The following is a 20,623-nucleotide window of genomic DNA, read 5'->3' as shown; positions in this document are numbered from 1 at the left end:
TCAAATTTCGCTGTTTAGTGCCATGTCCATGTTATGGTCTTATAAAAATAACTAGGAAGTAACCACGCTATGTGAGTCAACAAAAAAAATCGTCAATCTTTTGATATATTGTATTAATTTATGTAATAAATATATATAGAGTACAATTGAAACTAATGATAAAACTATTTATGTGTAAAAATTAAAAATTCTCCGTTGCTAATAAATGATTCATATTTTCTAAAAAAAATACTAATTAATACGTCGTATGAGGTAAAAGTTAACATTTTTCCCGCTAAAATTAATTTAAATTTGTAATATTTTTAATGAGAAAATAATTATTACAATAGTGGACCTTAAGTGGGTCCATAAATTTTAGGTGTTGAACTTGCAATGCATGCGTTCGAGATTCATTAAAAGCATTTCTTCATCATGGTTTAATCAATGCACAAGGAAGGAATAGTCTCAATCAATAGACTATCGTATTGCATTTCATTTAAAATTTTAAAACATTTGCAACAGCACAAATAAAAGGAGGCTAGCCAAAATGGTGATCAATTGAAACACATTCTTTATATTTGAATAAGAAAAAATTATTACCGAAAATGGATTGATTTAGGTGGTTCAATACATGTTTTCCTTAAGTAAGATCTCAAGTTTGATTCTTATGAAAAGAGAAAATCCACGATGATGAGAGTTTACCTCCTAATAGACCGACCAAACTGAAACATGAATTAATCGAGATCATTAGTCTTTGAATGCCAAGTGGTGCAAATTGAGAAAAAAAATATTAATTAATTAATTTAAAATGTCAATTCCTTTTCTAAAAAGGGGTCGGTGGGTCACGCCAGGGGGAAAACCCATCCTACTCGCCAGTGTTATCAGAACCGGACCGGATGATGAACCGGAAGGGGTACGGGGTCATGGGTTTATGGGTCCAACCGGGGGTTCGATGGGTCGGACCGCTCGTTTATTTAAAATAAAATAAATATTCATATTATTAAAAAAATTATGATAATTAAGATAAAAGTATGATGATTTTAAAGAAATATAACAATAGTATAAGAAAGTATCTATATTTAATATTTCTTACTTCAAAATAAATATTTTATTTTAATAAGTACTTAAAAGTAGAGTTAAAAGAACAAAAAAGTGGTGGTGGCTTGGTTGGTAGTATGCTAATATGAAAAACAAGAGGTCATGAGTTCAAATCCTTACACAACCAACCAATTTTTACATTAAATAGGAAACCCATAAAAACCCATAGAACCGGCCGGTTTAATGAAATTTTGCTTAAAACCGGCCGGTTCAATGAGTCCGACAGTTCAAAGCTGCCATTTCGGTTTTTAGGCGAACCGGACCGGACTTGGTGCCGGTTCCCGGTCCGACCGGTCGAACCGGCCGGTCCGGTCCAGTTCTGATAACAATGCTACTCGCCCTATGATTTCAGGATCCTAAAATCATTTCTTGTATTAAAAAAATACTTTTTGATAGGTGTCTCATAAAAATAATTTAGTTGTTAAAAATGATTCCCAATTACATTACTTTTGTATAATAATCCAAAATATATATTTTAATAACCAAAAGAAAAGCATTAAAATTTCCCAAAAAAATTCAACTATTTTTAAAATTTTAAGGCATTATTAGGAAATCGAAAATATAAGGAATACTTCTAACAACTTTTGGGCCAATTCTTCTTCTCTATTTTTGGCAAAGAATAAAAGATAACCCATAATATGAGGAAGTATCTTATATAAGATACTTTTTCCCATAAGATAGTGATTTTTCTTTTGGCGATAAAATTATTGTAAAAATGGGTTTAATACACCAGAGATTTAAAAAGTTTGCAATGTATAACAATGTGGTACAAAATGTTTTTCTCATAATGATTTGATACAAAACGTTTTAATTTGGTTTCAATCAAGTGCATTTCGTCAATTGTCCTCTAACAACGCTAGCATTTTCCCAACGTGGCTTGTCCTATGTGTTACTGTTGTCATGTAAACCAATCATAGCTCACCACATCATTACTAGAGATACAAATATGAAAAGCTAAAAAAAATGCATAAAAATTATCTAAATTGTGAAAAAAAAAACTCAAAATTCAAATTTCAAAGAAATCATCTCTCTTTATGCTCCCACCCTCCCTACCTACAGCCCATGGGGATCGAAGAAGGAAGATCGAGGAAGGAAAAGAGAGGGCAGAGGCTCTGCCACCATTTTGGCTGCCACCGTCGGACAGGTTCCAGCAGTCTTCTTTCACCTGCGAGCAACTTTTTGCCGGTATCTCCTCCTTCTTATCTCTGGTACCTACTGTCCCCCACATGAGAGCAGATCCACCGCCTCGACCTCTGGGCTTCAGAATTCGAGGGTTGGAATAGGTCAACAGGGCCACAAACCTTCGGGAACCAGCTTTTCGCTGGTCTGTCTTCTCTGTGGTTTTGCTAAGGTGAAAGAGCGAGCGAGCTGAGAAGTGACCCGACAAATCCGTAATAAGAAGTAGAGTTGAGGCGAAGCATAGGACTGAGCAGATAGACAGAGATGACTTCCATTGCTTCCGACCTCCTCTGTCTCGACCCTCTCCACTTGCAATCAGAGCTCAATACCACGAGGCCATCATGAGTTTCCTCTCCTCCGCTTCTATAGGTTCCTAGACTTCCCTATGGTCTAGCACTAGCCCGAGCTCAAGCACGAATCTCATCTCCACCTCGATCCCTTCTTGGCTCCAGTGTGGTCTCACCGAGTCGTTCCTCCTTCGGTGGCATCAATGGTTGCAGGAACTTGCCTCTCCACCTCGATCTCCAGCCTTCAACTCAGACCTAATCTCTCTTTTTTCTTAATTTCTTCAATTTTTAACTTTATTGTGGATATTGAATTTTTTTCTATTTCACTGGATTTTCTTAATTTTTTAAACTTTTAAATATTTTTTTCTGCATTTTTATTATTATTTTGGTATTTTTATTTGAATTTTTCAGATTTCACATCTTCATTAATGATATGAAGAGTTATGCCTGAATCCACGTGACAAAAGTGACACAGAGGACGTGCTATGTCAGTAAAATGTTAACAGCGTCGAAAGCAATTAACAGAATGCACTCGAAACCAAATTGAAACGTTTTGTATCAAATTGTTACGGAAAAAAAAAATCATTTTGTACGACATCATTACACATTACAAACCTTTTGTACCTACGTGGAACTTTGTTTGAATTGACAGCGCCCATCTGACATTATATTGAGTGTGAGCGGAAACCGATCTGAAAATGACCAAACCGAATAATCCATCTACCAAACTTGGATAATGACCCAAAAGTGGAACCCCAACGATCATCAGGATAACTTGGCATTGATCCAGCTCCAACCGTCAGCAGCAATCAAAAATAGAGAAGACTTACCTTTTATTATAGAAGAATCATCGGAATTTCATAAATCCAATTACTTGCAATTCCAATTGACAGATTACAGTGAGACGAAGTATTCGTATTTACATACTAACCCATGAAACCCCAGAATCCATATTGATCCGAGCAATTGAATCGTATCATGGCGGGAGTGACTGATAAGCAAGCCATCTTACATTTGAACAGCAGCTGTAGTGGAAGAACGAGCCAGTCATTGAGCTTTGGGAGGTTCATCATCTTCCTCAATATCCCAACTCAAGTCCTCCTCTTCCTCAGCAGCACTAAGCCGCTTCCTTAAGTCGACTCTGCTCGCACTGCTGGAGGCACCACCATCCCCTCTGCTCTCGTCATTGCTCACCATGTCTTCGATCTCATCCCACCCCAGGTCTTCCTCAGGTATCGAGGGTTGGGTTGAAACAATTGAGACATCGCTGTCTTTACACGACTCCACGCTCTCCACCTTCTCTTTCTCTTCAATCTTTCCATCCGACTTATCGTCCCTCAGTTCTTCAGAAACTTCCTCACCCGCAACTTGACTAGACCCTTCTTTCACTGATTCGAGAATTCCATTCTTGGAGTTTGATGCCGAGCCTTCACCTTCTTCACCATTGCCGTCATCGTCGAAATCCCACCTCAAATCCTCATCTTCATCCCCAGAAATTGCCCGCTTCACGAGCCTAGCCCTGGCGTCCTCGGCCTGCTTGAGCTTGTCCACTCTGTAAAAGTATCTTCCCCAGAAAGTCTCGCGATCAACCATGTCAGGCACGACCCTGTCATATATGTCCTTGATGATTCCATTTTCTTGAATCAAGCTCTCAATCTCTGCACTCCTCTCCTCCAAAACAAACCCTATCTCCCATTCCCCGTAATCCTCCTTATCCTCTGGCTCGTCACAGTAGGTACCAACATCACACTGAATCGCACGCAACTGAGCATCGAACCTGCTGTACTTCTTAACATCTAAGCCCAGAGAGCTATAGCTATGCAACTGAGAGCCGCTACTAATATTGCCCCCAGCATTCGCAATTTCGGCAGAATCAGAATCAAGATCTAGCAAGGCGTCCTTACTGTGGGAGATGATCTCGGCGGTGGACTTCCAGACAGTGGCGCCGATGTCGTCGATGGCCTGGCCGACCGACTCGAGGGACTCCTGGGCGACCGACGCGCCGACCTCGAGCGACGCCGGGAGGTCCTTGACGGCGCGGGAGGCGGCCTCGCGGATGACCGTGGTCTCCTTCCTCAGGCCGGACCCGAACTCCTCGATGTCCCGCCGGTAGTGCTGGATCACGGACTCCGATCTGGTGGCGAGGTTTTTGATCAGGCCACCGAAGCTCCACGCGCCTCCGCCGGAGCCAGTGCCAGGGGCGGGAGCGTCTCCGGGCGGGTCCTGTGGCTCCGGCTGCTTGGGCGAATCGGGATCGGAACCGGACGGCGAGGGGTCGTCGGAGAAGACGGATTTGAAGAAATCCATCGTAAGGGTTTTGGGAAATGGAGAGGAAGTTAATCTTCTTGATAAAGGGTTTGTTATCAATAGCGAGGGGGAATCGGTTGGGGAATTATGAGCGAATATTATTTATTTTTTAATTAATCAATTTTCTCATTAATTCATATTTTGATTTGATTATCTAGATTATTAATTACTGATTTAAACCGATCAAAGAAGCCTGACTGCTTGGTTTGACTCTCTCGGGTTTGAGTTTCTTCGGTTTGGCTTATTAGCTCAAGAGTTGTGATTTGTGGGGATTCATGACCGAGTATCGGTCCAAGACTCCTTTCGGCTAGACTTCTCTAATAGTAGCTATCTATATATGGATTACGCTATGCTCTGCATCTCGATCTTTACTAGGATTCATATAGAATTTAGTCTCAAAAAATTGAAAATAGACTATGATTCATATAGAATTTAGTATCAAAAGGTTGAAAATGGACTATAGCAACTGAAAAGATTTAATTATATTTATATTTTTATGTAAACTGCTTAGTTAAATGTATTTTCTTTTGCAATGATTTAGAAGCACCTGCTATATTTTCTATTTTTATAATGTACCCTCTTGGATATTTTCTTTGATTATAGAGAAAAAAAAATCATTAATTCATATTTTGTATTTATTTTGAGGGTCAAATTTCTTGCCGCTGTCAACTTGAAATCAAAGTGGAGAAAGAAACCCAAGATTGTACTGTCGGTTTCAAATGATCCAACATCTTTTGTCCTCTTACATAAAATTTTACTTTAGTATTTTCTTCCGTTAAGTGACATAAAATTTTACAATCGTTTTTTTTTTTTCGTCAAGTGACGAGATATAATTGCCTATGAGTTCCTCCCTGTCAAACCCTTTACCACATCTGATGCATTATCCGGAAATGTTAAGAAGGCAAACCACGTCATTCCCGTGATTGGTACGACTGAATAATCCACATAATATCGGCATCATTTTACAGTAATCTTGCAGCATATGCCATTGTGATCGGTGAGCTCCCTCTGTTTTCACATCGAAGTTGGGAATGGAGGAAAACATTAACTTCAAGAAAAGCAAGCAATTATTACAAGTAAATTCTCACGCCACGACACTTCGAACCAGTGAGGTGAGATACTGTAGCTGCTTAGCAAAAGATTGGTCACTCATATGCAACTCAGTACCATAGAGGGACCGATTACATCACTACTGTATCAAATTCAGTATTCACAGCAACGGTCGAGCATTTTACTGAATCATTTCATGGAGTCATCTACCCAAATCACCCATATAATAGGGCTCGTGCAGCAACAAACCTGTTACCACACGACTCCAACGAGGAGGTTCCGGTCTTAATTATTTCCCTCCCTCATCATCCTCAGAATGGTGAGGAACAGGTTGAGAATGTCCAGGTAGAGAGTGACGGAAGCCCAGATGTACTCATCGTATGTGAACCGCTTGATCAGATTGTCAGTGTCATAGACGATGTATCCTGCAAAGACGATGGCGCTGATGCCTCCGTAGATGGCCACTGATGTGGGGCCCAGTGGGAAGAACATCTGCATTTTTCAGAAATTTAGTTAAAGCGAGTGTATTTTCGAGATATTCCTATTTTATTACGGGATCAAAGGCGAGGTTCCGGACCTGCAAGAAGCTAGTCATGATCAGAACGACAAGGCTGGTGAACAGAATCGGACCAAGGAAGCTGAAATCCTTGCCCTTCCTAGAGGCCCAGAATGTATACCCGGTTAGGGCAAACACAACTGCTGATGTTAAGATTAGAGCTTCGAGCACAATTTTTCCTGCAAAGATTACCGCAGGTGAGACATTTATAAGTCCATGAATGAGAGATGAGAGACAAAAGAATTCTTGGATAACATGAAGGTTTTCTATTTCTATCAAAATATCTCAGTGAGGAAGAGATACAAACCATCAGTGTTTGCACAGCTCACTCCGACAGTGAAGCTCAGTGTCAGCGTGAAGAGGCCCAGGAAGACAAAGTTCAAGGGGTGCTTCTGCTGATAAACATGCAGAGGCCACAACACTGTACGTACGGAAATTTTGTCACAATTAGATAAAAGTATCAAATCCTCCCAATAGTACGTGCTTTACCACAAACACCACGGGCCACAATACACAATATCGGGTTCCTTTTATGAAAATACTGTTTAACTTGACACGATAGCATGCCACACCTGACAATACAAGCACAAAACTTATGATGCCCAAAACTTTTTACATAATATATACGCTAGTCATTTCTCAAAACCCTGGTTTTATTAAAGAACAAACTACACCGAAGCACGAATCTTAACCTCTAAGCAGTTTCACACTGAGGCAATATGGCCAAGCCCAGAAAAAAAATTTGCAAGTATCCCATGTCGCTACTCGTACAACTCACTCTCCTTCAGATGGTCTCTGAGATAAGTTCATCAGCGTTTGTTGCCAAATGGATAGCATAGAAATGAACACCCAGGCATAGAAGAAGGGAATTAAAAATCAAAACTTAGCCTACTGTCTACCAAGCCCTATCAAATTCATAATTTGACTGCAAAAGTTAAACAAGAAACGGAGAACGGCTTCATCAATTATCTCTGATTCCTTACATACTCCTAGATTCTTCATTTTCTTTTATTTTTTTCCACCCCTCGGTTCGATTGGTAAACTTATATGGAGATGGATTTTAATCTCTAGCTATTGTTGATTGAAGCTGATTATCAAGCTACAAGCATGGGGGACCAAAAACATCCTTTGGATCTTGTTTCGCTCATCAAATCATAAAAGCACCGACAGAAATATATGCATAAACCATTGAAATGAATACCACAATTTAATACGAATAACACCATTCACATGAAAATCTTCATCATCATTCAATTCCACAAAATATTGAAATGGGGCTGGTTGATTATGAAAACGGAAGTGACAGCATGAAATTCGACACGAAACCACAGACGTGACACAGATGGGCTAATACGACATTGACTCATGATTCAATTCAAAGCAAATGATGGTATATCTAACGATCCATAATTTCCATCGAAAAAAAAAAGGAAGATCCATGACCGTGTCCAATCTGCCGCACGACCGAAAGGGCAAGCGGATGAAATTGACACCGAATTGCTAAAAGGTTACTCGGATCAAGCCAAGATCAGCACAGAGGTACCAAGAAACGACGCAATTGGGCGATCATAAGCACCCGAATTCCATAGATCTAGGGTATTTAACTTTCATACGTACAGATGAAAGGAAGGAACACGAGGAAGAGCAGGAGGCCGGGGCTTCCCCTGAGGAGCTCGTTGACAGGGGCGTAGAGGACGGTTACGGCGGAGACGACGGTGGTCAACAGGATCTGAGCAGCCAGGATCCCGTAGACCTTGCGGATGAAGCCCCACCGGAGCTGGTTCTCGCCGTGGCTGAGGCCCGGGTAGAGCGTCTCCCCGGACTCGAGATCCTTCTCACCCTTGCTCACGGCAGAGTACCCGAACGCAGCCCTCTCCATGATCTGATCTTGGCCGGAAAATCTCTCTCTCTCTCCCTCGAAATGAATTTTCTTCCTTCTCTCGGGAAAATGGAGGGGAAGGAGAAGGGGGAAAGACTTGGAAGAGTTGACGAGGAGGGGGAGACCAATGTCGACCGTTGGATCAGATTAAGATTGGTGGGACCAGTGGAGTGGGGCCCACGCCAGTCGAAATCAACGGTTGTGAAAGCACCATCTATGTCGACGTCCACCTTGCGATCGTCGAAGGGTTCACCTTGTTTTATCCCTTCAAGGTTTGCTTAACACCATCGGCAGGCACCAATTAACAAAGACAAATTACCAACCAAACCCTTTTCATGAGGTTGTCATTATTATTCTTAAGATTCTTTTTTGCCTCTACTATTTTTAGTATTAATAATTAAAAAAACTTTATTTAACTTGTTTTATTAAAATACATATCAAAAAATGAAAAACGTTAGGCCTGTTTATTATTATTTTTTTTGGAAATTTTTTATAAAAATGAAAGACCGTAAATTATGTACTTGCTTACCTAAAATGAAGAACAATTTTAAAAAAAAAAAAAGAAATTTTTGAATTTTTTTGGATATCTCACACCACAAAAAAAGAATTTTCTAATTTTTCAAATCCAAAACAATTTAGAGAAGTATTTTCAATAGTTTTATAATTCTTTTCTCTTTAATTGGAAGGTTTTTATCTTTTTTTGTTTCTTAAATATATAAATTATCCTCTCTTTAATTATTTCAATACTTTTTTATTTTAAATTAAAATACATAATTTGAAGTATGTATAAATTAAGATTTTTATTATTTCAAAATATAATATTCTAATCTTCTAAAAGGATCATTTACAATTTAACTGATAAATGTATTTAAATGTTATATTAATTCTTTGTATATGGTGAATTTTGTTTTTAAAATGCTGTATCAAACTTTGCTAATCCCATGTTTATGTATCTATATGATGATTGGCAGATTTATTATATTATAAGAAGTAAAAGAGTTAGTTCTAAAATTAATCTTTTCTTTAACATAATTAGCTAATTTAAATTTACTTCTTTTATCAAAGAGGGTGTTGCACAGCGATACATGCCTTCGCTTAACAAACAAAATATTCCAGATTCGATACTCGTGCGACTACTTGTATCCCTTTACTAGCTATTAAAATTTTTATTTCATTGTACTAGTACATAGACCTTTTTTATAATTAAAAGAAATACTTCTTTTTTCTAATTACAATCATAGAAAAAATATACATAATAAAAAATTAATATAATTTTTAATTGGATGAAATTACTAATTTATTTTAGTTTGGATTGATATTCACAATTATAACCCTATAAATTATATTGTAGTCAAATTTGTAAATATATATATGCAACAATTATATATAGTAAAATTGACGCATCTTATCATAAATACTATAAAAAATGGATCGACTATACTTAAAGGTTTTCTGAAAACAACAAAGGATTTAATAAAAAAATATGAAAATATATATGAATAATTCGTTACTCGAGAATAATTAATAAAGTATATATATATTATTAGAACACACTAATTATATAAATTTACGACCATATCAATAGTAAAATTTAAAGTATGAAAATAATGATTTTGAATAGTATTATTTCAGAAAATGGAAAAAACAAAGTTTGTATATCTACACTGGATGTTTTTAGTATATCTTTTTATTATATTGATTGTTAAATAAATATACAGTATATATTAAATGAATGATTAGTTTTTTTCCTGTATGTCATTGTATCTCCTAAGGCTGGAACAAGAGACCCAGACATTAGTGTATTTGATTTTAGAGTTAAGTAGAGTTGAATTTTGATTTTAATTGGGTTGTAATAATTATGTTGTTGAATTATGAGAAAAAATGTGAAAAAATAATGAATAGTTGATAAATTTAATATTGAAAATTGAATTGAATAGTTAAAAAAATTAAAGAAAAGGGAAAAAGTAATAATTGTGTTGTTGACTTTTATTGTGTAGTGAGTAGAGTTAAAGTTAGAATTAAAATTTTAAAAACCGACCCTAAAATCAAACATCTAGGACCGCCTTCATGGTTGTATCAGAGCCATAAGTGGGGATAGGATGTATATTCCGTTTGGAATTCTCAGATCCAGTAGAACTCGTAGGTCATGACATCTAGGACCGCCTTCATGGCTGGTAGAAACTCATGTTGTGTTCTTCCTACAGTGTACTCTTGCATATCCTATACAATGAACTGAAGCTGGTAAACATAGTAATTAGGCAGCCATAGCGTAGGTCTCTCTAGAGGTTTAGATCCAATATCACAATGAACTGATGCTAGTTAGAAGTAATGCAGGAGGCTCTAATGTCCATCTCGTCGCTCTAATGGACCCTACACATTCACCGTTCATAGGAACCCGGGGGGAGTCCTAAGGTGTTCCCGTTTGTAAGACCCGACGGTTAGGGCAGTTTCAGGGAGAAAATTGGACAATGGCCCGGTAGTGTTATGGACACCGTCTAAGTAGATGGAGGTTATCGACAAGAAAAGAGTTATCCTTGTGTATTACAGAAAGTCTAGGTACAGCAGTTGTGGTGGGGTAAAGATCGATAGAGAGTCTTACTGTGTGAGCATGTCTGCCTACTATTATTGTTAAATCTAGGTACAGCAGTTGGGTGAGGTATGTGCAGGATTCTACAGGGAAACACTGTGTGAGGTTTCTTCCAATCGACCAGGTAAGTCTTAGATTTTGATCTTGAGAGAAGCTGGGTAGGAGAGTTAGAAACGGTTTAGCATCTTAATACCACTAGGCCGTTGGTTCTATAGATCTGTAGAGCTCTCGTCTAAGATAGGTATGGAATACCCCAAGGGTAAGGAGCTTATATGCAAAAGTATAGAAAGTCTTGATAAATATTTGAGAGACTGGAAAATTTATTGTTTTTGAAAATGAGTTTGTTCAAAATGATTCCTTCATATGCATGCGCAGGTTCCAACCATAAAATCGATAAGAATTATGTCTGTAAAAGAGGTTCTTTTCATGATAGAATTAATGAAAAATAGCTGAATTAAATTCCCAGCTTTCAATATCTGTGTCAGTTGTCCCTAGGGTAGACACAGTAGTCAAGGAATTTAAAATAGATTACGATAAGCTTAGGAGTGACTTCCTAGCACCCCATAATGACCATAAGAGGAGATGGCTCCATGAGTCTTTCTCTAAAGAATATACCAAGTCTCATATTATGGCAAGTTGGACAGCATTTGTGCTAAAAAACTCCACAAATATCGTATTTTGGGATTGGTTTGAAAATCATTTCGTACATGAAAGAATGGTATGTGTAACTCAGAAAACCATAAAGTGGAATCTGCTAAACGCGAATCCGGTTGAGTCAACACATCCACCCTTAGGTACAATCATAATTCCCCATCAAAATGAGGAGATCAAAGCTTCTCCTTTCAAAAAGAAAGTCGATGATTCACTGGCCCCCAAAGATATTAAAAACATCTTTGAACAAAATAATTTCACCAACCAGTGTCTTTCCACCATAGGTTCCCAGTTGGATAGGATAGAACAAGAAGTCACCAAGCCTGTTTCTAACCAGGTAGGGACCTCTAGTCGTCCAAACCAATCAAGGCCACCCATAGAAACTCTCAGAAAACCTCCTTTTAAACCCCATGAGATTCCCATCTCTAGGAGACAAGAGTTTAATCAGGAGCTAGAGAGAAGAATAAAAAAACATAAATCTCCAGAAAGAATCTACCTCCATGAGTCTGCCTAAAATGGTTATCCCGGACACTCCCTTGTCAGGAATAGAGCCTGGAACACCAATGAAAGCAGCCAAACATAAGACACAAGAATCTGAAGGTTCGAATGTCAATGCCATCGATAAAACTGGAGAGTTGAACAAAATAGTGTGGCAAGAACCCCAGAAACCCTACTACACTACCATAAGTGCACCAGACCTAGTTTTGGAAGAAAAACCCAATATTGTCCAAAATAGGTATAGTGCCAACGCCATATATGAGTGGAACATAGACGGACAGTCTGAGTACAACATACTCAGCGTCTTGCAGCAAATGACAATGGTGTCAAATGCTTACAAAACCCAGACGCGACTGTCTGACCCAGCCATAGCACACATGCTAATAGCAGAGTTCACTGGCAAATTGAAAGGATGGTGGGATAACTACCTATCGCCTTTCCAACAAAATGAAATCCTGACCAGCGTCAAGACAGATGAATCTGGTGAGATCATCTGGGATGCTAACAACGAAGACATCCCTGACGCCGTAGCAACCCTAGTCTTTGTCATCTCCCAACACTTCGTAGGAGATCCCTCTCACCTCAAAGATAAAAACCTAGAGTTGCTGTCGAACTTAAAATGCAAAAGACTGTCTGATTTCAGACAGTACAATGATACCTTCCTCACTAGGGTCATGTCTAGGGAGGATTGTAACCAACCGTTTTGGAAGGAAAAGTTCTTAGCAGGTCTGCCAACCTTGTTAGGAGAACAAGTCCGAAACGAAATCAAATCCATAAATCATGGCCAGATACCTTACAAAGAACTGAGTTATGGAGAGCTCATCAGCTTCATCCATAAGGAAGGTATCCGAATGTGTACTCAGCACAAACTCCAAAAACAATTGAAAAAAGAAAAGACCCAGACCAGGAAAGAGCTTGGCAATTTTTGCCAGCAATTCGATCCCTCTTTTCAGGTTGACAAAAAGGTCGAAAAACCAAAAACCTGCAGTGGGGACTGCAGCAGAAAACATAAGCCCAAACATTTCCATAAACCCAGGATTCCCTCAAAACCACCTCTCACTGATAAGGGTAAAGGAAAATCCAACTCTCCCTTTAAGTGTTTTAAGTGCGGGAAAACTGGCCATACCCAGAGGTACTGCTACCTCAACAAAAAGATTCATCAACTGGAAATTGATGATGACATAAAATTCAGATCTGTAATCTATTGATAGAGTCCTCTGACTCTGATACAGAATACTCATCTGCAAGTGAAGGAAGCCTGCAAATGGATGAACTAGATTGTTCATCCGATGATGAAAAATCGATAAATGTCTTAACCAGGGACCAAGAATTCTTGCTAGAAATAGCAGAACAAATCCATAACCCTCTGTTAAGAAAACAATATCTGGAGAAGTTGAAACAGGGCACTCTCGAAGGCGAGATCAAAACCCCTAATTACAACCTCTCTGAAATCCTTAAAAGGCACGATCAGAAGCAAGCTCAAAAAACCTCGTTTGATGCCTAAAAGGAATTCGAAATTCTAAGGAATGAAGTTATTTGCCTCAAAATTGAGCAACAACAACATTCCTCGATAATTGCTTAATTGAAAGAGCTATTCACTGAGGCACCAAAACCCTCAGCCAGCTCTGATCAAATTTCATACACCAGGACAAAAACCCAGAGGAAGATCTGGCCTTGGTACAGAGAAAAAATGATCAGCTTGAAAACTTGACCATGATAGGAGACCCTTCTCCTAACAGATGGTTGATCAAAATCACGCTTGTCATTAACCATAATCTGTTTATCAATGCAACTGCTCTATTTGACACAGGAGCAGATGAAAACTGCATTAATGAACGACTCATTCCTGCTAGATTCTATGAAAGAACAACTGAATCACTTTCTTCGATTAGTGGTACTAAGCTCGACATCCAGTATAAGTTGAGTGAAGTAGAAGTTGAACAGAACAGAGTCCGGTACAAAACATCATTTCTTCTAGTAAAGAACCTTAGTCATAAGGTTATACTAGGAACCCCATTCATAAGGATATCAACCTTAGTCTTGTTTTGTTTTCTTGAACATCATGTACTCCCTTCGGCCCATCATGGGCTAAGTTTCTGAATAAATCTTCATGTTGATCTTATATTTATCTTGATGGTCTATGCATATCAGATCCTTGTTCTTTCTGTATTCCATGGTTATCCCCTACGATAGATCTTGGGTGTAAATGGTATCAAAGCCATAAGATGGTTCGATATATATATATATATATATATATATATTATCAATGGTGAGACGGAGACCATTGTCGGATCATCGGATGGTTCGAGCGTGAGCTTCCCTGATCACGAAGTGTGATCTCTGAATTGCCAATGAAATCCACATATCTCAATTTTATTACATATGAGAAATAATGTAAATGTCCCGAAATATTCTTGTTCTTAATTAATTTCAATCCCCAATCCCCAGCGCTCCCCCTCCTCCCCGCATCAACAACCCGCTGACAACAACTTGCAGACTAGCAGTTCATTGTTGCTCCATATTTTCATGTATGTATCATGTCATTTGTCGGAATCTTCGGTCAGCATGGATCGTTCAGTGTAATGTATCGCTGGTTTGGAACATCATTAATGGGAACAGAACCGTTTTACTCCTGTTCGAGCAGGACAATGAATCTAAATATAAGAAAAGAATTATTCCGGAGAAGGCTCTAATAGAAAAACCCACCAAAATCCGGGGGACAAATGATCTACTGTGACAAGGTTCTGACAAAATTGGTACATAGCTGAGTTACAAGAGCTAACCTAGACAAAACTCCAGCTGAATCTTTATGTTTCGATGAGACCCGACTCCCCCTGACGGAGCTTGTGGATGAGTGGACGTCTTACGACTTTGTGACAACCTGCCTTGAACATAAAAGCTAGGACTGCAAATGAATTATTGACGCTATTCCCTTCCGTAAGACACTTAAGCAGTCTCGCGAAGGTTTCCATCCGAGGTTTGATCTCTCTCTTTCGCATGCTCACAAGCCGATCCCTTGCTTCAGCAGCAAGCCCTTTTCCGCACAATCCCCAAATGAGAAGATCATCCAGAGGCAATGGAGTGAAGCGCTGCTTTTTCATCTGTTCCAAAAGTACCTTTACTCCTTCTACATCCCCCATCTCTTTCAAGAGACATTGCGCAATGGCTTCATCAAAGAGCTTTCTACAGAGCTTTCTGCACTCCTTTTTCTCCCCTTCTGCCAAAAAGTACCCAATCAACGCATAGTATGTCAAGTAATCACGGGCAATGCCCTTCTGGGGCATTTCCTGAAACAAGTCCCATGCTTCTTCTATCTTTTTATGGAAAATCAACCCACAAATCATCGTGTCGTAAATGCTGGTTCTTCCTCCAAGACCCTTATCTGACAGCTGGGCAAATAGCTTGCGGGCAACTTCGACGTTACCGACCTTGAAGAATGCGTTGATCATTCTACAGATGGTGTCCTTTTCTGGGAGAAACCCTTTACTGATCATCTCATACAACAACTTCCTCGCGTCCCAAACCCATCCAATCTCGCAAAGGCGGTGAATCATAGTTGCATACATGATCCGATCTGGGGCATAGCCTCTGTCCTTTAATTCATTGAAAACACGAAGAGCCTCAAACTGCTGCCATCGCATGAGCAGCCCGTTAATGACTGCCTGATACGTGGGAAGACTAGGAGTGCAGTTCTTCTCAATCATTAAGTGCAGGAGTTCAGACACTCGATCGAATTTACGCCTTTTACAGTAACTAGAGATCAATACATTGAAGGCCACCGGTCGAGGGACCAGCCCATCTTCCAAGACCAGCCTGAGCAGCTTGTAACCCCTCGACACTTCTCCATCGAGACAAAAAGCTCGAATGAGATGCCCGACAGTCTCCTCTCCCATGTCAACTAAACTACCCGATGCCACCAACTCCTTGTACAATTCCCACACGAGGCCAGTCCTCTCGGCCTTGACACATGCTGAAAACGCCACATTCCACGTCTTGGACTTAAGGGTAAGTCCCTTTTTCTTCAACCTGCGGAACGCATCCATTGCATCATCAACTAAGCCCCCCTTGAAGAGACAAATAACATACCGTTCAAGCGAGGCAGCTTGGGGAGCAAAACCCGTCTGAGCAATGAACGACTTCGCAGCATGACAAGCCTGGGCCTCCACAAGCGAATCGAAGAGCAACTCGCAGGAACCGGGGTCGAGCCGGGCACCATAATGGGAGAGAGACCAGTAAAAGAACCTGATAGATATGAGCAAATTACTCTGGTTCTTGAACAGCTCTTGCAAGAACACCGGATTGGAGAAATCAAAGGAAGGGAAATCCGAGGCCAGGGTCTTCTCCCATCTAGGTCGAGTCCTCGTAATGTGACAAACCCTTTTGGCAATCTCAGACATGCTAACGTTCGAATTGAGTTTTTCGGCATCAACTCCAGGCTCTGTGCTGAGGAACCGAATTAGGGCAGCGGGTCTCAGCGGAGCGCCGTGGCCATGGCGTAGGACTGAGATGGACCAGTAAGCTCGCGCCATGGAATGTATCAAGTATTAAGTCTGTTGCTACTATCATCAATGCTGCACATATCATCAGTGCTGCTGATGTGCATGAAAAGCTTGAATTTCACTAACAGAGCTCGAATGGGAGCGGCTGAGTCGCCCAAATAACTTCAAACCAACCATGAAATGATTGAATTCACTCACCGATAATGATGAGACGCGTCCAGCAATCAACACACCACAAAACCCCGAAATCGAAATCAAAATCGTTACCTCTCGGAGTTCACCTGTGCAGTGATTTGGCAGCTGCCGAGAGGCCGCCGTCGCAGATAGTAGACCGGCCAGAGGGAGAAGACAAAGCAGAGAGAGAGAGAGAGAGGCGGAAGGAAGCAGAGGCTTGAATCTGCCGGGGCAAGATCAGCAGCCGTCGCAGAGATAGAGAGAGGCGGCGGAAGGATCGGAGACCGCCACCGCAGATCAGCAGCCATCGAGCAACGGGGAGCAGACCCGGAGAAGGAAAGGAGACTGTGGACATGGGCCGGGTCTTGAATATGTTCGGATACGGGCTTAAGAATTGAGGCAGGCCCATGCCAAATTGTTTTTCTTTCCTGATCCAATTCAATCAGTGATATTCTATTCAGTTCAGTCACCAATTCAGTTGATAAATGAATTCTGCCATATGGGACGTTTATGAATCGTGCTGGAATAAAATGAAGCACTGTTGCTTCGAAAGGGTCATCGGATTTATTCAGTCCTCAACCAAATACAAATCGCTGGTGTTAACTTCCCGGGATAGGCGGACTTTGCGTATAATTTGCACTATCTAAAAGCTTCTCCTGGAAGTACTTGAAAACAGTATCATTGGTGTTCGATAAGAACAGCATTATAGTACAATGTCTCAGGTTTGTGTCTGCCAGATAGGCATGCATAGTATGTACGAGAAAACTTATCCGATCTCTTCCCTTGAACGGTCACTTGATCCCTCTGGTCCGTCAACTCAGCACCAGGGGATGGAGTTTCGTGAGAATCTAACGGCTCAAAGGGACCAAAAGATCATCCAGGAAGGGACCATAATATTATTTCCATGTACTCATGTGATCAATCTTCTTCTGTAAAGTATGAACCAGGTGGATCGCAGAATCTCAATCGATATCAATATACAATCGGGGTCAAACCCTTTTTTGTTTTGGCCTTTATCCCCGCTAAAGAATACACGGATGAATCCGCAAGTCAAACAAAGATGTACTCTGACAAGATCGAAGCGCCTACAAGGCCTGCCAAGCACACCAAGGAGATGACATTGGATGTAGCATTCGATGAGCCAGACAGAAAGTAGATCTTGTGACTGCAGCTGTTCCCCCTAAAGCCTCTGACAATCATCGCCTGTGAATTTGCACAAAACCGTTAACGAAACAATGTTGAGCATTCTTTAGAAAAATTACTAGGGAGGCGGACAAAAACATAAAATAGTGTGCTACTATGATATATATCTCCCTTAATCGATACAGAGTCCAGCTCATTTGCCACTCTATATACAACTATAATGTCCAATATTGCTGCAGATATAGATAACAGCCAGACAGAAGGGGGAATTCTCAAAGGAGATAGAGGAGATAAGTAAGAAATACCTAAAAGAGAGAGGGTACCTGAGAGATCTGCTCTGCATGGTTAAATATATTTTTGAAGATCCGCTGGATATAGCCAATGAATACTGCACGAGAAAGCTTGCTCATCATGGGTGCCGATAAACAAGTAAAAAGAACAGAAATGGCTATCACTAATAAAATCAAGCAGTGTTCACGATTTATCCTTACTATCAATTGTCTCCATCATGGTTAGCTGAACCCAATTTATCCTACGAGAGACGATCCCCAGTGCAACATTTCTTAACTGTCGACAGTACAGGAGGAAGCCACTTTAACGAAGTAAATAGTCGATTATGCCCAAGTTTACCATTGACAGTCACAGTCGTACCTCATCAAAAACTATATGGATGAATCTCAAGGAGAGTAACAAGGTCAGAATAATTTCATCCACTGGTACGCCAACGTATGTTAGTGGGATCAAGTACCATCTTAAAGCAAATGCTAGTTGCTCAGGTGATGTGGTTGTCAGGCAAAGGCTTGCACTTTGGAAGATCTTTCAAGGAAAATAAAATGAGGGGATGATTATTCTCGGAATAATAACGAAACGGTTTCCTTTATAGAAACAATTGTAACAATGATTTTCCATACTTTACCATCTGAGTGATTTTTTTACTATTTGCAAATCAACTGCAATTTCGTTGTATCAACTGAACCAGCAGCCCATAGCTTTGGAAAACAAACTATGGCTTTGGATAAGTAGCACCATTGATTTCAATATTTTAGAACAAAAGTTCTACCAAAAAAGTGGTGATAACCGACAAAAGATGGTAGAATATGAACCTTTTTCTTTTGAGCTCAAACTCCAAAAAGAAATGCTAATCGAAACAAAGAACAGGAAAATAAATAAATAAATAAATAAATAAAGGCAGGTAGGAGAAGATTGATAATTACAGTGAAAGTTAAGCATGCTGCTGTGCTAGCAACCGACAAGCCCTTCCTCGTAAACTGAAGTGGTCCGAGCTTCATAATCAGGTAAGAGTAACTCATGAAAGATGCAGGAAGACTAGGGAGTCCCATCATGGCAGCTGGTGGAGTTTTTGATTGGACAAGAGCAGGCGCACCATCCGATCCCAGACCCAACATGATGAAAAGAATACCCGAGAGCAAGGATACCCTTCCCAGTTGATCCTACACAGATTTGTACAATCCGTGAAAGGGCATCTTTCCCGAAAGCATGGGAACTATTACAAAAGAAATGAATACAAGTTTTTGAATCAAAGGGGCATAGTGCAGCAACAACTAATATCGTTTCAAAGGAAGGAAAAAACACAACATGCCTAAGTAACTCACCATCCATAAATGTCTAGGGAGGATCCATATCGAAAGGAAAGCCAAGTACACGACTAATCCAAAGCGCATCATTATGTGGGACCGAGCAGGCAAAACGACAAGAGCCACAACCCATACCTGCACAGAGCAATGATAATGCTCAGAAGAGAACAAAATCACAAATGCACGCCATAACCTGCATTGTCGTTTTAAGGAACCGAGATAAAAAGTTACTGAAAGATGAAGAAAGAAGATAAAGCAGGGTTCTCAGTTCAGTCACTTGTAATTCTCAAAAGAGAAGAATCCATCAAGTAGTCTCTATTACCATCATCATTAGTAGTGTTTAGAATTATCGCATCGAAAGAAAAAACAGTAATCTCTTCCGGAAAACGAATCAAGGATATCACACTTCTATGACAAATGTTCCACGAAATTCAGAGTTTCTCCTGACAGAGGAAAAAGTTTCCATTTCCACCTTTCCGACATCTCACAACCGCCGAAATTCGGCTTTCCCTGAAGAACCGCAATCTCCAGTATATCTAATTGAGATACTTTCTCCTCTCTACCGTAAGCAAAAGTCACTTTAGAAAAAAACCGAGAGTAGCACGAAGTAACCAAATCCGACCTCAGCTATCAAAACCAATCATCAATCGATGTTCCCCTAATTAAACATACTTCACACTAATGTAGGAGTACGAAAAAGGTACCAGTTTGATTCTCGGGTCGACCGAATGCAAGAACGTCCCGGGCGAGGGCACGAACTGGCAAATGGGGCTGGCGGTCGCGTTCGCTATCAACCGGAAAACCTTATCAGGTCCGAGAGAAATGATGGGCAATCGGTTGACCCAGTTCTCGGTTCCACCACCATCGCTGCCGACGGAGGCCCCGACCTTGAAGCCCCGGTGTCCCAACAACTTTAGGGTTTTGACCTGAGAAGGGGGCAGCCTGGGGTTCCAATGATGAAGGCCGGAATTCGACGAAATTGAGGGTCGTCCGCTGGGTTCCTGCGGGAGAGGAGCTAAGGTTGCCCGTTGGAACGTACAATTTGCGCACAACATTGATGGGAATCCGTAATTCTTCAGCCGAGGTTTCGGAGGTTTTGGCCAGAAATGGCGGGAACTTGGCGATAATATGATATATGGCG

General features: G+C 40.3%; 4 protein-coding genes across 4 annotated transcripts; all 4 read right to left on the bottom strand.

Annotated features, from left to right (window-relative positions):
* Positions 1-3,359: 3,359 nt before the first annotated feature.
* LOC116190289 (BSD domain-containing protein 1-like) lies at positions 3,360-4,925 on the bottom strand. Its single transcript, XM_031519971.1, has one exon. The coding sequence runs from the start codon at positions 4,848-4,850 to the stop codon at positions 3,591-3,593; it is 1,260 nt and encodes a 419-aa protein (XP_031375831.1). The 5' UTR covers positions 4,851-4,925; the 3' UTR covers positions 3,360-3,590.
* A 950-nt stretch (positions 4,926-5,875) lies between these two features.
* LOC116190287 (BI1-like protein) lies at positions 5,876-8,416 on the bottom strand. The gene is made up of 4 exons (XM_031519968.1): positions 8,074-8,416; positions 6,764-6,877; positions 6,478-6,635; positions 5,876-6,392 (listed from the first exon to the last, which is right to left on the bottom strand). The coding sequence occupies exons 1-4, from the start codon at positions 8,333-8,335 to the stop codon at positions 6,186-6,188; spliced, it is 741 nt and encodes a 246-aa protein (XP_031375828.1). The 5' UTR covers positions 8,336-8,416; the 3' UTR covers positions 5,876-6,185.
* Positions 8,417-14,428: 6,012 nt separating this feature from the next.
* Positions 14,429-17,075, bottom strand: LOC116190283 (pentatricopeptide repeat-containing protein At5g18950-like). Its single transcript, XM_031519964.1, has 2 exons — positions 14,855-17,075; positions 14,429-14,703 (listed from the first exon to the last, which is right to left on the bottom strand). Exon 1 carries the CDS (start codon positions 16,598-16,600, stop codon positions 14,879-14,881), a length of 1,722 nt encoding a protein of 573 aa, XP_031375824.1. The 5' UTR covers positions 16,601-17,075; the 3' UTR covers positions 14,429-14,703; positions 14,855-14,878.
* A 263-nt stretch (positions 17,076-17,338) lies between these two features.
* On the bottom strand, positions 17,339-20,623 carry LOC116190284 (protein ABCI12, chloroplastic-like). Its single transcript, XM_031519965.1, has 7 exons — positions 20,187-20,623; positions 19,501-19,617; positions 19,102-19,338; positions 18,539-18,703; positions 18,379-18,454; positions 18,211-18,275; positions 17,339-17,947 (listed from the first exon to the last, which is right to left on the bottom strand). The coding sequence occupies exons 1-7, from the start codon at positions 20,535-20,537 to the stop codon at positions 17,795-17,797; spliced, it is 1,164 nt and encodes a 387-aa protein (XP_031375825.1). The 5' UTR covers positions 20,538-20,623; the 3' UTR covers positions 17,339-17,794.

This window comes from Punica granatum, unplaced genomic scaffold (genome assembly GCF_007655135.1).
Source record: "Punica granatum isolate Tunisia-2019 unplaced genomic scaffold, ASM765513v2 Contig00414, whole genome shotgun sequence".
In the NCBI taxonomy this organism is placed as follows: Eukaryota; Viridiplantae; Streptophyta; class Magnoliopsida; order Myrtales; family Lythraceae; genus Punica; species Punica granatum.
Note: the sequence above shows the minus strand (reverse complement) of the source record. Positions and strands in the feature narration are given on the sequence as shown.